General features: G+C 32.9%; 1 protein-coding gene across 1 annotated transcript in view; it reads left to right on the forward strand.

The window, feature by feature from the left end:
* Positions 1-19,598, forward strand: part of LRP1B (LDL receptor related protein 1B) — a 1,956,425-nt gene that overhangs the window by 1,420,874 nt on the left and 515,953 nt on the right. Inside the window, exons 36-37 of the mRNA XM_080689945.1 lie at positions 11,616-11,750; positions 12,755-12,884. Of these exons, the coding sequence (XP_080546071.1) occupies positions 11,616-11,750; positions 12,755-12,884 (265 nt within the window). The remainder of the gene's footprint in view (positions 1-11,615; positions 11,751-12,754; positions 12,885-19,598) is intronic.

A 19,598-nucleotide genomic window follows, 5' to 3' on the forward strand; every position in this document is an offset into this window, starting at 1 on the left:
TTAGTATTTGATACATTATTGTGTTATAATTTGCTAGATAGTAAGTACTTTATTTTTCATTATTTATTTAGGGAAGGAGGGAGGAGAAGAGGGAGAGGGAGCACTAATAAATACTTTCATAAAGATAAATTTAAGCCGGGCGTGGTGGCGCACACTTGTAATCTCAGCATTCGGGAGGCTGAGACCAGAGGATCACAGTTTGCGAACAGCCTCAGTTACTTAGTGAGGCCCTCTGCAACTTAGTGAGACCCAGTTTCAAAATAAAGAATAAAAAATAGGACAGGGGGTGTAGCTCAGAGGTCGAATGCCCCTGGGTTCCATCCCCAAACCTGCAAAAAAAAAAAAAAAAAAAAAGATACATTTGTTTTATTTTCACAAAAATTTTATTATTCTCATTTTATATATACTGGGAAACACTACAGAAAGGTTAAGTAACTTGCCTATGGCATATAGTCATTAAGTATCAGATTTTATTTTATTTATTTATTTATTTATTTATTTATTTATTTATTTTTTTGTGGTACTGGGGTTCCTGGAAGCCCTTCTACCTCTGGGCTTACACTCCCAGACCTATTTTATATTTTTGAAACAGGGTCTCTTACACCAGCGCGGCTGGCTTCGAACCTGCGCGATCCTCCTGTCTCCGCCTCCCAAGCGCGGGGATTACAAGCGTGCGCCACCACGCCCGGCCAAGTATCAGATTTTAACTCAAGATATTCGAACTCAGTGTCTAAGCCTTTAGTTGTGATCTATTCCTCTAATCAAAAAACCTGTTAAGAAATTTTTTTTGCACCAGGTATGATAATGATAAGAGCTTTATTTTTTTATGGTGTATTTAACCATATTTGTCTAACTTACTCATTTGACACATGACATAGAAGCTAAGCATTTGAGTAACACATTTTTTTCTCTTTCCCCTATTAAAAAAAAATTGAAATGAAATGGCAGTGTTTTATCAAGGAGATTGATGGCTTCGTGAAGAAAGTTCTGATTATGTGTCCCATGAAGCTGTATGATGCAACATACTGTCTCAATGTTGCAGTGTACAGAATAAATTAAAATATTGTTTTATTCATTAATTTATTAAAATATTGCAGATAAAAATAATAAAACAGTTTTTCCTTGAGGCTACTTTTGGTTTTATAATATGAAGAAGATGGGAGGAGTGAGAATACATTTAATTCTACTGTGCTACCTTAAAGTGAAACTTAGTCTACACCAAAGCCTGTGAGTGCTAACTTAATGATAGGAAAAACAGCACAGTGAAGGTAATTTGAAAAGAAAAAACAATGAGTGGATAAGAAAACATGCAAAAAGTCTTTCCCTTATTCTGAGAGGAAACAGTTCAAAACCAGAAAGTGGAATTTTGTTAAGTATGCTTAATGCAAATCCCATTCAGGACAGAAAAGCTAGATAGGCTTATATTTCCAATGTGATGCAATAGTAACTTTAAAAAGAATGTATATTATCAAGCTTTCATAACATTGTTCCTTAAGGGTATTATGATATTTAAAACCTGTGAAGTCTGCAGATTTTGTTTTATTTACTTAGAAAGCTGGAGTTCTTAGTGATTTGTTGCTGTAAAGTAATAGTTCATTAGCATTTGCAATGATTTGCCTTTCACAGAATGAAAGAAACAAAGGTAATTCCTTAGCACTTTTTAATTGAATCATCTTTAATAAAGAATATTGAGAACTTGAGTTTTTATTAACCTAAGTAATGTTTGAATAAATGATCTTAAAGATTGGAAAGAATAAAGCATTCAGCTTCATTCCTATTGGTATCCAGGTATCAGGTGGATTGTGGCTGTCAAGAGTTTCCTGTTTATTTTTGTGAGTAGAATGATCTTGTCTCTCCCTCCTAGTTTGAAAATAACTATCTTCAGTTAATTGTTTCTTTATCTGAATTAGGTTTTAGTGAAGCATCTTGTGCCTCTCATCTAATCCAGCTGCTACCAGGTCCTTTACAGTCAGCAAAAGCCTCACTCGTCTGTGAAGCTTTAGTTGATGACTTTCTTTTCTTCTCTATTCCTATAACTCTCATAATCTACTTCAGAGGTTTCAGCTGCCCAGTCCATAGTGTGCCAGCAGTGGTGATAGGTGAGGGAAAATATTGATCATCAGGGCACAAAGGCATGGCCTGGCTTGGTCTGAGATCTCAGGTCTGTCCTGACAGTCACAATCAACTGTCTTTAGAAATTACAAAAGGCCGGAGTGGTGGTTATATATACTGGGAAACACTACAGAAAGATTAAATAACTTGCCTATGTCATATAGTCATTTCCCAGTATATAACCTTTCTGTAGTGTTTCCCAGCATTTGGGAGGCTGAAACCGGAGGATATGGGTTCTAGGACAGCTTCAGCTACTACTTAGTGAGGCCCTTTGAAACTCAATGAGACTCTGTTTCAAAATAAAGTATAAAAAATAGTGCTGGGGATATAGATCACTCAAGGATAGAATGTCCCTGGGTTCCATACCCAGTACCGCAAAAGAAAATAATGATAATAATAATAATAATAATAATAATAATAATAGTTATTATTATTATGCTGTAAAAATATATTCATTTATTATGTGTTGCATTATGAAAATGGCTTCAATGTGAAAGCTATATCAGTAACAACAAGCTGATTTTTCTTTTGCATAATCTACCAATTGAACAAAAAGATTTCTCTTAAGATGGTTATTTATTCTATTAAATTATTTTCTCATTTAGTATATATTTTACTACAACATTAACATTATGTTTTAATATACTAAGATGGAAAAATTAGAGAAGGAAAAAATAAGATGAAACCAGACATATAATGCATGTTCTATACTTCTGCATTTTTTATGGAAGTTTTTATTTTTTAATAACTAGTACAAAGACACATGTAAGGCCAGCTTCAGCACTCATTTAATTAATTTAAAAGGAAAAATCAAGCAAATGCATGCATAGGACACATATCATTTAATAAAGCCAGTTTATTGAGAGCAGAGTTGACTAAAACTAAAATAAAATAATTACTGTATAAGCTGCTTTGGGTTTGCGGTTGATTCAGGCGTAGAATGGAAAACAGTTCTGGGACAGACTAAGATGATAAATACATATATATACACACACACACACACACTATATATATATATATATATATATATATATATATATATATATATACATACATTTTTTTTTTTGCCATACTGGGGATGGAATCTAGGGGCATTCTTCCTCTGAGCTACACCCCCATCCCTATTTTTTATTCTTTAGTTTGAAACAGGTTCTTACTAAATTGCAGAGGGCCTCAGTAAGTATCTGAGGCTGTCTGCAAACCACGATCCTCCTGTCTCAGCTTCCTGAATGCTGGGATTACAATCATGTGCCACCATGTCTGGCATAGTATGTATATATTTTCAAGAGAAAGGCTTTCCCTAACTAGAAAAGAATAGCTCCAAATCTGGTTTTCTCATGGAAGACCATGCCAATTTCTCTCTTAAAATGTGTTTAGTAGTAAGCGCCTAACAGCAGTGGGATTGTTATGGAAGAGTAAGAGCCGCACTTCATCACTGAAATCTCCTTCACAAGATTACGATTCCTGTCAAATAAAGGTGATTTTCTTCTTATTTGTACCTTCCCTGCTTATCTGTAGTGATGCTTAACCTTCATGGTACTCCAGACTAAATGATTTAAAATCCTCCAGGTGTGATGGCATCATGGTTTTTTAATCCCCTAGGCAATTCTAACGGTCACTTATTTGAGAATGACTGAATTTAAACTATGCAAAATCAGGCCTGCTGCTAAAGAGGGTTCCTCTTGGGAGAATAGGTATTAAGAAATGAGAAAAAATGGTAAGTTGAGAGGAGAAGAAATAAATCAGGGATACGGTACGGGGCTTAGGCTCACTGTGAAATAACTACTGACAAGTCTCCAGTGGCGGGTGTCATCAGGGTAACTTATAACATAAATACATAGTACCTAATTACTCTTACAGAGCTTTTATGGTGTAATGAATTACTTCGGCCTATGCTTCCATAAATTCTTTCACTTTATTTCATGTTTGTTTGAGTTAATATGGGTGGGAGAGTTGGAAGTACATTAGGAAAATGGGATAAGCCTGGTATGTACCTTGAAAAAGCACAGAACAGAAAAATAAGTATTGTATTGAAAAGCAAGGTGACTGAAAAATGTAGGAGTGACATGAGAAAGCTTCCTCCTTCCAAAAATACATTAGAGAAGGTGATTTTGGAAAGGGCAGAGAATGGGAGTTTGCATTAGAGTTAACTGTCATATCTGTCAAAGTTTTAAAATGAGAAACAGATTTGAAATCATTATGTTAGATAAGACCAAGGAATTAATAAGTTGTAAGGCCCTAAGGCAGCCTCTGTGAATGTGGCAACAATTATACTTCTGGGCCTATCTATTAAGGTCATTGCTAATGAATGACAATAAAAATTTTAGGGAATGCTTATATTTCTGACTGCAAAAGAGGAAAGGTGTCCTCAACAATGTCATCTGAAGGTGGTACAAAATAATTAAAGTCCACATAAAAGTTAGTCACTGGAGGGTAGCAAGATAAGGAATGTTGCTCTTTCAAATCTCAACAATCAAAATTATAGTGTGGTTTTTATATCAGGATTAGTACCATGAGCTTATATTGATTCCATACAGCCATACACTTTTTTTTCTAGATAACAGTAAAAATCAAAGATCCAACAAAAATAACAAATTCTACTAATTTTCTAAATAAGGTAATAAATAATTCATTAATTATCAATAGTGTAATATCTATAGATAAAATATTCTATAAAGCACATGCCTGTAATTTATAAAAAAACTGAATAAACTTAATGCAGAATGTCTTGTAATTTAACAAACTTTTGTTATCTTTATTTCTTAAATATAAGATAAATTGTGATTAATAGGATTAAATGATAAAATTAGCTATATAAACTAAGCTAATCAAACTAAGAAAATAACCTGGTAATAAGACTTTTATTTTTCTACAAAATTTTTAGTACTGTCCTTGTGACATACTTGGGGACAGTTAGTTTTCTAGATGCCAACTATATTCTGAAATTCATGACCATCAAATTATTATTTCAGTATCGACTATTCAAAAGTCTGTCTTCATTATCACATCCAATAATCAAATCCAGATCCTCCCAGAGTGTTAGCTTATGTCAGAAATTCTTTAAACAAAAATAGTTGTAGTAATATTTCTCTTGAGCAAATTCTGAAGTAATTCTTATATTCATAGCCTTACCCATGACAATACATGTTCATCTAGTAGATCTACTCAAAGCATGTGCTGGATCCATATTACAGTCACATTTAGACCCACAGTATGTATTATGTGGTGGTGCACACCTACAATTGCAATACATGGGAGACTGAGAAAGGAAGATCATAGGTTCAAGGCCATCTTCAGCAACTTAGCAAACTTTGGTTTGAAACTCTATTTTCTCAAAATAAAAAATAAAATAGGGTAGAGAATGTAGCTCAAAGGTAGAATGGCCCTGGGTTCAATCCCCAGTATCAAAATAATAAGAATAAATAAATTATGCACAGCTTATTTATAAGAGATATATGTCTGCTTTATCCATTCACCAGTTACTAAATTATAAAATAAATATTTTTTACAGCTTCTCAGTTTATCTTGATCTTCTCATGTTTCTGGTTTTCAGTGCTATATCATGTTACCAAATTGATAAATCTATGCCAGTGACATATGATTTGCTCCTTTCTCCCCTCCTCATTTCCTCCTCCTCTCTTTTTTCCTCCCTTCTTTTTACACATATACTGCAATATTTATAAGGCCAAATTGAGGGTATGTAAGAAGGTGAAGCAATGAACTTTCCTCCACTCTGTCATAATAATCCTAATAGCACATTCTGATGTCATTTGGCAAGAAAACCCTTTCAGTCACCACCATGTGGAACCAGTTCCTAGAAATAAGGGAATCTTATGCCTGTTCACTGTATTAATAAGTCCTCATGATTGAATTAGCCAGACATGAAGGAGATGGAAGTATTTAACAATAGTTGGAGAAGGTATAGATGCTTTCAAAATATAGATTCGTAATTAGGTGAGAATTGTTTGAAATTATTAATTGATGTATTATGATAAGCTCTATCTACTATCCATTAAATGACTCAGCAATTCCACCTATGGTTTGTGGCTGATAAAAAAAGGTGGTGTATATTCACCCTAAGACAGGCAAGAATATTTACAAAAATATTCATAATGGCCAGAAATTGAACTTGAATGTTCAAAAAAGGTGAATAGTCATGGTATTTTCATGCCATGGAAATACAAGCTGAAAGGAAAAGGTACATCTAATAGTCATAATGACAAATGAGAAAAGACAAGTCAAATAATATGCATTGTATTTAACTATGGATAGAAATATTTAAAAAAACTTCTCCATGGTGGTTGGAGTCAGAATGGTAGCTGCCAATTAAGAAAGAGGAAAGCTGACCCAGAGGGGTCACAACAGTGCCCTCTACAATACTGGCAGAGATCTATATCTTAATCAGGGTGGTGAGTACATAATTATATTCCATACCCAAAAGTTTGTCAAGCTGTGCTCTTAGGATTCACTTAGATAAATATGTATAAATACTGTTTATTAAGTTCCAGTGAAATAAAATATTTTGCCTCAGACAGAAGTCTTCTGTAGTATATCAAAAAGTACATATTTGATCCAATTAAACACATTTGTCACTGACTTGAATAAAGATATAGAAAACCTATATTTGTGAATATCACTAAAACAATTCATTGGGTAACATGATTTTTTGAAATGTCAATAGGCAGGATCCCTTATCAAATTTAACATTTTGTAGGATACATGTAGAGTTGTGCAATTTTAAAAAAGATATGGTTTAATAGCCACTAGTAGCACATTCCTATAAAGTCATATGCTTTATATATTTTTTTCATTTTTAGTGAGAGAAAATAGCTTATTTTAATTTATACACATTTATTTAGTGCATTGTAATTATACATCATGCTGAGGTATAGAGTGATAGGAACATGTATGTGCATATGTCTTGAAGCTATTTAATATGAGCAAAAATTATAGGAAAAAAGATCATTATAAAAGCTAAAATTATATTTTAGGATATTGTATTTCATGTGTATGTAAGAAAAAATAAAATATTAATATTAAAACTTCATACTTGGGGGAGAAATTGGGGTAGGAATTGGAAAAGGGCTAAATAAATTTTGTGTACATGTATGCCTCTACCATCTTGTACCCCATTTAGATGTATGACTACAGTGAACCAATAAAAAATTTAAAAAGAATAAAGAAAGAAAAAAAAAGATGAAAGCAATCTAAAATTGACCTTCTCTTAGTGTGTATCTACATCTATTTAAGCATATGCATGCATATTTATATAATATATACATTTATTTATATATGAGGAAAATGAAGTCCAGAGAGGCAAAGAACTTTATGAAAGTTCCATGGTAAATGGCAGGACAATGATAGGAACCCATCCCTAGGCTCCTTGCTGTCTATTCTATCATCTTCTTAATGTGCTGGTGAAAATTTCATTAGTAGAAAAAGCATAGAACATGTAAATTATGTTGTATCTGATATATTTTGCATGTTTATGCTATTTCCTGGAATACCATATAAATTTAGCTCAGAAACATACTATTAAAATTTCCAGGACCCAGAAGCCCATGGTCAAATGAAATAGAATATAATAACAAGTTCTTAATAGGTAACTGTTAATTACTTATTAAAAAAGACACATAATGGTGAAAAGACTTTAAAGGGCTTGAATTTCCTAGTTAGCTTTTACTCTTTAATACCCAAGGTAAACATTTTCTTTTCTCAACTCAAAAATGTTTATTTTTTCATCGTTTAGGATTCATTCTTTGTTTTGCAAATAAATATTATAATATATGAATTCTGTTTAATTCCGATATTAATTACAGTACACAATAGCTAGCTACAACTTCTCTATTTTGTAACCCTTTAAAATGATTGCAAAGAATCTATTTTTTCATGCTGTATCTATGAGAGGCAACTTTGATCATAATTACCTTAAATTACTAGTTCACTTTTTGACTCCTGTGCTTTTATTGTACATTAACAAATTACCATATGTCTTAAGATAGTTTATTTTTAATTCTACCCAAGAACCTAATTTCCATTATTTCAGGGATAGTTTCTATTATGTCCCTTGTCCTATTTATGTATCTATAAAAGTTATTGGCAGATGCTAATCATTACAAAAGTATCTGTTGAATGGATGTACAATTAAAATTTCTCATATTTTGAAATACATTCTGAAACAATTATATGATAGCTCTTCACTTTCTATTTTTATGCCATTATCTGTTTTGTATCTTTACAGTTTGTTATAAGTTTTCATCATCTTTTAACTTGGTTTTCATCCTAATAGAGACATTTTATCTACTTCATGCTTATCTTGTAGATATTCAGAGATATTAGAAAGGATTCTCCTCTATTAGTAAAAACTTCATTTAGAGCATGTTTGTGTAGATGTATTGTGTATGTATGAACAAATTGATAATGAAAAAGAATTTGGATATGAATGAGTGATTTAGTTAATTTATGTGCTTTGTCCTCCTTCATGCATTATCATATAGTTGATTTGCTCGCCGATTTCACAAATTCTAAAACAAAAGATACAAGCAAACCTATGGGTTCCTCAGTTTTGTAGTCTAGTAGTCCTGACCATTTAAAGGTAACCTTAGTATTCCTGTGTCTACTACGTATGTAAATACATAAGCAAAAGTTGGCCTAACTGCAGTTTCTTCTTATGAAATGTCTCATAGTCTAGCCCTAAGAAGAAACAAACATATAATTTCAGTTCAATGGCATAAAGGTTCACATGCATAAGACATAAAGCATGTATGGGAAGGAATGCTTCATAAGTATACAGAATAGAATTTTCCAGAGCTGGCAAAGCTCTTGGAGAGTAATGCAAAAGTAAGAGTCACATATCAACTCGGGCTATTTTTTCTTATACATGAAGGTTGTTGTGATTATCTTCTCAAAATCCACCCATTGTGTACCTTTACAGTCCACATGCTGCTCATTTTACTCTGCTACAAATTGCCAGCGATTTCTTCATGTGTGTACTTTGTGTTCCTTGACAAGTTTATAAGTTTTCTCATGGCAAGATCTGTGTCTTCCTTCTGTCTATTCCCAACCAGTTTTTATGCACCATAGGCATTCATTTATTTATTTACCGAATGTTTACTGTGATGTTACCAGGTGTGAGACAATATTCTAATGCTAGCAATGAAGCAGTGAACACAATAAAGTCCCAACCCTTGGATAAGTTCATTCCAAGACAGATCAACATCAAATAAGCAAACTAATAAAAATGTGATAAATTGATGTGTTTTACAGTGAAAAACACAATTTGATAAAGTAGAACAGAGCATGGTAAAGGAATAATAGTCAAAGAATATTTCAGTAGCAAGGAGAAATTTTAGATGATACACATGTGCAAATAACTTGGAAAAAACTTTCAGACAGAAAGAAAATTGTATATAAAACACCTTAGACTAAAGAAAATTTGTTTCCCATAGGAAAAGGAATATGTGGGTAACTTGAGATGGATGTATTTAGGAAAGAGTGGAGGGATATATAGAAGCTAGATCCTGAATGTCACGGGAAAATATTTGATCCCACCTTGGAAGAGATGAGAAATGAGATTCTTGGGTTGGAGGGGGGTTAGAAATGACCTTACTAAGCCAAGCATGGTGGTGCACACTTGTAATCCCAGTACATAAGAGACTGAGACATATTGAAACTCTGTTTAAAAAAATAGAAAGAAATAAAGAATATAAAAACAAGACTGGGTGTGTAGCTCAGATATAGAATGCCCCTGCGTTCAATCCCCAGTACCATAAAAACATAAAGAAATGACATTACTACCTTTTAAAAATATAATGATAGCACCTAAGTGGAGAAATGGCTCATAGAAAAGGAAGGACAGGTGCAGAAGTAGAAGCTGGGCAAACCAGTTAGGAAGCAATTGTAAGACTTCAGGCAAGAGGTGGTTTAGATTTAAATAGAAATATTAAACAAATTCAGAGGTGGTTGAATGATGGTTATACTTTGGAAGAAGGATACAAAGATCTAAATTTCGAAATGAATTCAATATGAGAGGATTTGGTAAAAAAGTGGATAGGTAGTACCATAAGAAAATGCGATCAAAGATAATCTTGAAGTTTTTAAGCCCAAGAAAGAAAGGATGCAATTGCTATCCATGATAGTACTAGGGCATGGAGGAGATTTGCTATGAAGAAGGCTTTAAAAGATCCATGTTCAAGATAGAAAATACAGAATTGGTGGTTTTTTTTTTATATCCGGATTGCCTTTTCTATGCAAAAAATAGGAAGTTGGGTTTATTAATTCAATATTCTTGTCTCCGTTGATTGAATCCTTATTTAAATTATGAGACCATGTTAACTGATGCTTGATACTTTTTACAAAGCTAGCATATCAAACATGTCCTTGCTTCTCAGACACACATTTGGGTATGATATTTTTGCTTTGCTTCAATCAGTTTTGTGTCTGACTCTATAAGTGTCGAAAACATGAATATTTGGAATCTTTCTCCAAATAGGTTGATAAATTCACACTATATTTTATACAAAATAGAATCCAGACTCTTATTGACAAATTACTTTACTATACTAATAGCATTTTCTTTACTTCCATAATATGTCACTGTGCCAGAGGGAAATTATATTAGTCTTAAAGGATTTGTTCTTCAAATGACCATGCAGGTCACAACACAAAGCTTACTTAGTTGGTGGAAAAGTTATTATTTAATGATTGGTCTCTAGTGCCTTTTTAGTGGCTGTATTTAAAATTATTGGCCTACAATTACCACCATTTATCCATATGCATATTTATATAATATATTTCATTTATAGCCTTTAGGCACATTTTTCATTCAAGTATTCAAAAAGCACTGTTATTTAAAGGCTCTGTGATAGCATAGAACAATTTTTCAAGTATCCTTACACCCATTTGTAAAAAATTATTTAAGGTATTTGTAGTTGACATTTGGGAAACTTTTATTGCAGAAGAAATAATTTGATGATAAGGTAATTTTAAGGATTTATATAGGTGAGTGACTTTATGATTAAAATACCCTTGATAAAGTTGAAATGTCTTTATGTTTCTTTTTGTTGTCTTTGTCCTTTGAGACTTTGTCAAGTTGATCATCCCTGGTAATATTCTTTTTATACTTAGAAGACTCAAAGGTATAGTTGTGGAGAAAAAAAAAATGTGTTCCAAAATAACATGGTTTGATATCAGTTGCAAACTCACAGAAAATAAGGATATGTTGAGATAGAATAAATTAGAAAAAGAAAATATAATAAAGAATAGGATTGATAATTTCTGTAGATATTTTTAAATATTTTAAGCTAAATAAAACTAAATAAAATTTTTTTCATGCATTTTAATGCCTTTCTTACTGTTTGTTCAATTATTCTGAAGAATATTATATTTTAGAACACTGAGGATGATAACCCCAAAGAAACTTATGCTGCATGAGCAACATATACATATATATTGATACATTTTATAGTGTATGTGTGTGTATGTTTTCTCTGTCTTATGCACAGAAAATGATACCATCTATTGGACAGACATGGGCTTCAATAAAATCAGCCGAGCTAAAAGAGATCAGACTTGGAAAGAAGATATCATTTCCAATGGCCTGGGAAGAGTGGAAGGAATAGCTATTGACTGGATTGCTGGTATAATCTATGACTTTTTCTCATTTCATACCTGTTTTGTTAGGGAATCAATCTGCTTCATAAAAGTTATATTTCTGACTCCTAATGATTTATTTTTGTACTTCTTGCCATGGGGGTAAATAGTCTTTTTTGCTTTTGGTTCTACTCTCTCTAAAGCTATTAAGCCTTTGGATAAGATTTTTTTTTTAATATAGAAATAGATTTTGTAGCAAGAACTTTGCCCAAATCTCCTGAGAACCCTATAAGGCAGGTAAACAAAAAAACGTTAGTTTTCTTTTGCCTGAAGTTAATAAAAGTTAAGATAGATTTATTTTATGCGTGGGAGAAGTTTCATTTTATTTTTAATATATATAAATGTATAATTATATAGTTTAAACAAATATTTATGAGATTAGGATTGGGCTAGTTTTTTTCATCTAAGGTTATTAACACCTTTCTGCTTAAGAGCTTTTCTGTAAAAATTGGAAACTTCCCTTTTCAGGCTAGCCAGACATATTGATACACAAATAAGTATTCTGTTTTTCTCACTGACTTTATTATAACATTAAAAAAAGGTTAAAGAAAATAAAATTCTGCCTTTTGCTCTATGAGAAGATTTTAGTCCAGAGTATTTTAAGCTGTGTTCATTCCCACTATGAAAATATACAGCTTTGTTCTAGATATTATCTCTTGAACATAGATAGCTCCTTATTGTATATGTCACATCGCACGGCTTTTTTAGACATTTCTGGAAGACTTGCCCGGACCTGTAGATGGGCTGGGTTGTACAGAATTCCCTCCCCAAACATGTGACCTGAAACAAATACTACACTGCTAATGGTGATATATTAATTTTTAGAGCTGTAAAAGAAATGTGGTCTCTAGTCCTAAAAAAAATTAAAAATGTAGGAAGTTAACAATTTTTTGATAGTTGTAGGAATGCTCAGAAATTTAATTTTAGTCATAACTAATAAAGAATTTCCCCTCTCACAGCTGTATTATAAACCTTTCTGTATTTCTCCTAGGTAACATTTATTGGACAGATCATGGTTTCAATTTAATTGAAGTAGCAAGACTCAATGGTTCTTTCCGTTATGTAATTATTTCCCAAGGCCTGGATCAACCAAGATCTATAGCTGTACACCCAGAGAAAGGGTAATTTTTGACTTTGAATATATCTTCTGAGTATGTGCTTAAGTTTTATTAGAAACAAGACAGACATAGTAGTATTTATTTTTAGATAAAACTATATCTGAAAAAACTCAAAAATACCTTGAGCAGAAAATGGTTTATTTTTATTTTGCTCATATATATTTTAGTACATATTTAATAAAGTCACATGTATTATGCAGTTACTTTATATGTATATAAATCCAAATGAGAATATCAATATATTTTAAAGTTTTCAATTTAGAGTACTTTTCTGTTTCAAAATAAAAAACAAAAAAATAGGGCTGGGGGTGTAGCTCACAGGTATAATGCCCCTAAATTCCTCTCCAGTATATCAAAAACAAACAAAAAAGTAGTAGATTGGAAACCACTTTTTGTTTAAATAGTAATAGAAAATGTTTCCCACTTTAAAGACTTTTATAGTCTCCACAAATGTGTTTCTTGCACTGTTGTATGACATCACTTAACTTTAGAAGGGAAGATATTTTTCTATTAATGAGACAAATAGAATCACATTAGCAGAAAAAAAGTAAAAAGTGAATATATGGTGGTCAAGTGAAAGTATATTAGATAAACAAGTGTAGGAACACTGATTTGGAATGAAGTCAAATCTGCACAAAACATCAGCTTTTAGGAAAATTTGTAACCTCTCCTAATTTTATATGTACCTTTCCCCAAATGATTTCTTGCCCTATATTTTTGTCAGATGCTACACAACTAAATTATGCTATTAGAAAACAATTGGTCACATTATAACCTGAAACTAAGACTAAAATATAAACACTTTAGGAGGTGCATTAGTTAGAAGTATGGCTGATTCTAAGTAATATAGTTTAGCTAAAAATGATAAGCAGAAAGGAGCTTCATTTTTTTCATGAAAAATATCTGAAATTAGATAGTTGCTTTTAGTTATTCATTTGATTTACTATCTTTATATCTTCCTTAAATTATTATTACTAGCTTATATTTTGTCTTTATGCATGATATTAATGTCCATTGTTATAACATGTTGATATATCATCTGGCAGGTTATCAATATATCATTCAAGAAGAAGGATAAAATTTCTTTTCCTTGTTAGGCTATTTGGGAAGAGAAAGGAAGTAGTATCAATCTTTTATTTTCTCCTTAGGCAGAAGTGAGTTGCATGTCCATCTTTAGTTGAGTCAATAGCCAAAGAAAACAGTTTATCTTGAAATATTTAGATAAGTTATGATTCATCACATGGAGCTGACATAGCATCCCAAACCAAGGAATATACAGTAGATGTCTGAACAAACTCAGTTTCTTTTACTAGGAGAGCTTTTGATGGGATGAAATTCAGAGAGACATTATAAAGCAGAAGAAAATTATCTTAGTTCAACTCAGTAATCTTCTTAACTTACTTTTCCTGTTGGTTTTGTTGGTTTTCTTCTTTCTTTTACTCTTTGACTTCAGACTTTGTTGCAGTTTTTGTCTTTATTTGTTAGTCTCATCACATCTGAAGGTGGACAGGGAGGGGGAGAATCAATGAAGGAATAACTTCCATTGATATTATGTATGTGAAAATACCAATGTCAATCTCAATGCCCTGTCGGGGGTCGGGGGTAGTGGGGAGGGATCTAGGGGAAAGCCTACTAAGTACTATGTGCATGTATTTCATCATCACTATAAACATTATGATGTGAGATTACAATGCACCAATAAAAGTATAAAATAATAAATATATGGTAGTTTAAAATTTTAAAAACTGGGTATGATGACACATGATTGGAATCCCAGTATTTGGGAGGCTGAGACAAGAGGATCCCAGTTTCATGACCAGCCTCAGCTACTTATAGAGGCCCTATGCAACTTAGGGAGACACTGCTTCAAAATAAAAAATAAAAAGAGGGCTGGCGGTGTAGCTCTGAGGTTGAATGCCCCTGAATTCAATCCCCAGTACTGCAAAAAATAAAGACTCCAAAATGCAAATATATCCAGACCAGATCTTATTCATGAACTCTAGATTTTTATGTTCAACCTTATATCCAACATTTTTACTTGGAGACCTTTAGCAGATAGTTTTTTTTTCCATATTATTGCATCTTATTTATGCTGTGATCTAGACATTTTTTTTTCTTTTGTGGTGCTGGGGATGGGATCCAGAGGCTACACTCCCAGACCTATTTTATATTTTATTTGAAAACAGGGTCTCACTAAGTTGCTGAGAGCCTCAATAATTAGCTGAGGCTGGCTTCAAACCTGCGCGATACACCTGTCTCAGCCTCCCAGGTACTGGGATTACAAGTGTGCGCCACCCCACTTGGCTTAGACATTTTTTTTAAATGGAGTTGAAATCCTTTTTTTTTTTCATAATCTTGGATATGTGTGATTTAAGATACTGTAGAACTGGTGGAGATGAATGTAAAATGTAAAGAACAAATTCAGAAATTTTTTCAAGAGATGATAATGGCTCAGATTAGTGTCATATTCAGAAACTTTTATGAAAACTAGGTAGAATAGGAAAGAATTTAGAATTCAAAGGTAACAGAATGTCTTGGTATATTACATATAAAATGTTAGATGTCCCACATCCTTGCCAGAGCAATAGAAACAATGCAATTGCCATCAACAAATGGAGAAGTTATAATTGTAGAGAAAAATCAAGTTTACTTTTGGGCATGTGAAGATCAAGATTTCTATTGAATCCTGGAATTAATAGTGACCATACCTGTAATCCCAGTACTTGGGAGGCTGAGACAGGAGGATCGTAGGTTCAAGACCAGCTTCAGCAACTTTGTAAGATTCTCAGCAGCTTAGCAAGACCCTATTTCAAAACAAAAATAATAAATAAATATGAGAGGGTTGTGCTATAATTTGGAGGTAGAATGCCTGTGGATTCCATCCCCAGTACCACAAAACAATTTTGAAAAATATTCTATTGGATCTTGTTCCACTTAAACCAACCTAAACAAAGGCTTAAATAATCATTTAACCCAAACATAGAGGCTTAAATAATCATTCCAGCTGGGGACTGGGCTCCTAGGAAGGCTCTCTCACTCAGAATGTCTGGAATTAGTGCAGTCTCTCAGCTGGGACCACACTGCCTGGAAATCTTACAGGTGGCTTCTCCAGGGGTTTCTTAGCTTCCTCCCAGCAGTGTCTAGCTTCTAAGTATATCTCAAGAGAACCAGTTAGACATTTCATCTTATTTTGTGATGTAATATTCAGGAATTCTGAATTGTGTATCAATATTTTCTACCCTTATATACCTACTATCTGTTCTTCCTCTAAGACAAAGATGATCACCTTACAATATAGGCTCTTTATATAATTTCCTTACTCAAATTTCACCGATATAGCTTCTTTTACTTCATTGTAAGTCTCATATAAAGCCCAGAATACACAATTTTTTCCATACAATGGTTTATAAACCTAAGACAGCAATTTAAATTTATCACGTTGTCAGCAAGGTGATTTATAGGAAAACTAGGTTTTTCTTTCTGAATTCTGAAGATTATGCGCTCCCTCTCTCTCTCTCTCTCTCTCTCTATATATATATATATATATATATATGTATTACATGTACCATATATATATTTCTAAATAAAATTTAATAGAATATGTAGGAAAATAGTTTCAGAATAAGATTATAATGTTAATTTAAAGATTATAACTATAGGTAAAAGAAAATAAGTAATAATGAGAAAAAATTTAAAAAATTGAGGTAGAAGTATATAGCAAAAATATATACTCCTGCTTCCCATTTCTTGCCCCTAGCTGGACTCATGTCATTGCATATTAAGAACGAGGAACAGGAATATAATTGTGTTCAATTCCAACAATAAAATATATTATTCCATTAAATGTGGCCACATCACATCTATAAATTTGAAAATAAGAATATGTTACTACAATGTAGTAGTACTTTAAAGATTTCTTTAAAATATAACTGATGCCAGGCGTGGTGGTGCAGGCTTGTAATTCCTGCACTTGGGAGACGGAGACAGGAGGATCGCATAGGTCCGAAGCTACCTTCACTGGTTTAAGAGACCCTGTTTCCAAATAAAACATATATAAAAATAGGTCTGGGAGTGTAGCCCGGAGGTAGAAGGGCTTCCAGAAACCCGAGTACCACAAATATATATATTTATAACTGATGATTAAACAATAAATCATTTTGGCCTTAATAGAGAAAAATTTGAACCACTGTTTGACTATGAATGATTGCTCTTATGGCAAAGACTAATATACTTTGAATGTTATGCAGTTTTGGGATAAATAAAAGGTGGTTGTTTAGTTTGTTTCTAATAAAGTATTACTTCCTTTTGTATTTATAAATCTAATACTTCATTTTTATTGTATAGACTCTCTTGTGCCTGGCCTATTATAGATCCATGTATTTCAACATAACAAGCCTCTTGCTGCTACTTGTCAATCAGTAGTTTTCTTTTAACTTCTTGTTGAAACTTTCAAGTACCTGTCTCAAGTTGATATTCCAAACCTTCCTTTTCTTAAGTACCGCTTATCTCTCCACATCTATCTTAGGCATATGGCTATACCCACTTCTCTCTAGGTTGATTGAGAACATCAGGCAAGGGAACCTTCAAACACTCCACTTGCTGTCAGTTTATTCAATGAATATTTATTGAGTACCAGGCACTGAAAACCAGGGCATTTCATCAACCTGAGGTTCTCTTGGGCCTTCAATTTGGTATATCTTGACAAAATAGCAATACCTACAAAAGAGACAGGTAGGAACTGTCAAGTATGATAGCATGAATAGCATGTTGCTTCTGTTCACAAAGAGATTTCTTTTTAAACTGGAAGTTTAAATACTACAAAATTTTCACTTACAAAAATAATCATATTTTAATGAGGCATTTTTGTGCATGAGAAAAATAATCAGTTTAATTCAATCTTAAATCTCACATGCAAATCTCATGTTGAAGTAATAATTTTATAAGACTTCTGTAAAGTTCCTTCAGCTTTTTTTAAAGTGATAACATATTATTAGAATAAGTAATAAGAGTAAGGGTAATAGCCACAATGGTAGTGTCAGTAGAAGCTTTTATAGAATAATTAAAAGAGAAAGGTCTCTGAAAAGGGGTATGGGTATAGTATATGAAGGAGAAATAGCATAATTGAAGACTCATAGGGGCAAAGCAAAGGCCATTTGAGAGACTGTAGGTACATAAGGTACCAGTAGAAAAGAGCAGATGATGTGGCAGGAAGCTATAGAAGAGGTGGTAAGGTTCTTCATGTATTAAAGAAATTGGCTTAGTGACTTACTAAGTCAGATTTAAACCAATTTTGGTTTCTCTATCCTAAGTCTCCTCTCTGGCACCTCTCCACAAAAGCAACATAACCTGAGGTCCAAGGTGTTATGTGAATTTACAGAAGATGTAGCATTCATTTTTAAAATTTTGTTATTGGTGCATTGTAGTCATACATCTTAATGGGATACAAGATGGTGGAGACATACATGCACACATCACCCAATTAGCCCTTACCCAATTTCTACCCCATTCCCTCCCTCTTCCCCCTTCTTATGTTTGGCTTGGTGATTGACATTGATATGTTTGTTAAAGTACATCATGTCCATTATAGACTTTCCCTTTTCCCTCCTCCAATACCCACAGTTAGATCACCTTATTTGCTAATCTGTAGAATCTCTTTTTTCATCTAGAGTTCCTCCTATGACTCATTTTCTCCCTAGCTTCCACATATTAGGGAGAGCATTGGGTTTCTTATTTTTTGTGACTGACTAATCTCACTTAGCATAATGTTCTCCAGTTCCATCCATTTCCCTGTAAATGACATAATTGTGTTTTTCTTTATGGCTGAGTAAATTTCCATTGTGTACATTTTTTAATCCATTCATCTGTTGATTGACATCTTAGCTAATTCCATACTTTGGCAATAGTGAATTGTGCAGCTATGAACATAGATATACATGCATTAGTTTTGTAGTTTGGTTTTCTTTCTTTTGGGTAGATACCCAGAAGTGGTATTGCTGATCATATTGTAAGTTTGTTCCCATTCTTCTGAGGATCCTCCATGCTGTTTTCCAAAGTGGTTGCACTAATTTTCAGTCCCACACACAGTGTATTAGAGTTCTCACTTCTCCACATCCTTGCCAGCATTTGTTATTGTTTGTATTTTGAACGATTGCCATTCTAGTTGGAGTTAGGTGAAATCTCAGGGTAGTTTTGATTTGCATCTCTCTGAATGCTAATAATGTTGAGCTTTTTATGCATTTATTGGCCATTTTAATTTCTTTCTTCGTGAAGTGTCTGTTTAGTTCACTCGCCCATTTTTTGATTGGGTTATTTGTTTTCTTAGTGCTGAATTTCTTGAGTTCTAGATATCACTGCTGACAGTGTAGAAATCCAGAGGATTATCAGAAACTACTTTGAAAAACTATACTCCAACAAAATGGAAAATCTGGAGAAGATGTAGCACTCTTTAAAATAAAAAATGTTAGGAATAGTAATTTATCATTTCTATAAAGGAAGAATGGGGGGTTCTTCCTTAACTTCAAGCCAAATGGTACAAAGATTTAGACAGAAATATATAAAAGACAAAATAAAGAAAAAATATGGTAAATGAATGAAGAATACTGTTCCATTTTTATTGCAAGTTTCCAGGCTAATAGGAGTATTATAGTTTGCATATGAAACGTCCCCAAATGGCTCTTCTGTTGAAGGCTTGGTCCATAATGTACCAGTGAGTGTTCA

This window comes from Muscardinus avellanarius (genome assembly GCF_963383645.1).
Source record: "Muscardinus avellanarius genome assembly, chromosome: 2".
In the NCBI taxonomy this organism is placed as follows: domain Eukaryota; kingdom Metazoa; phylum Chordata; class Mammalia; order Rodentia; family Gliridae; genus Muscardinus; species Muscardinus avellanarius.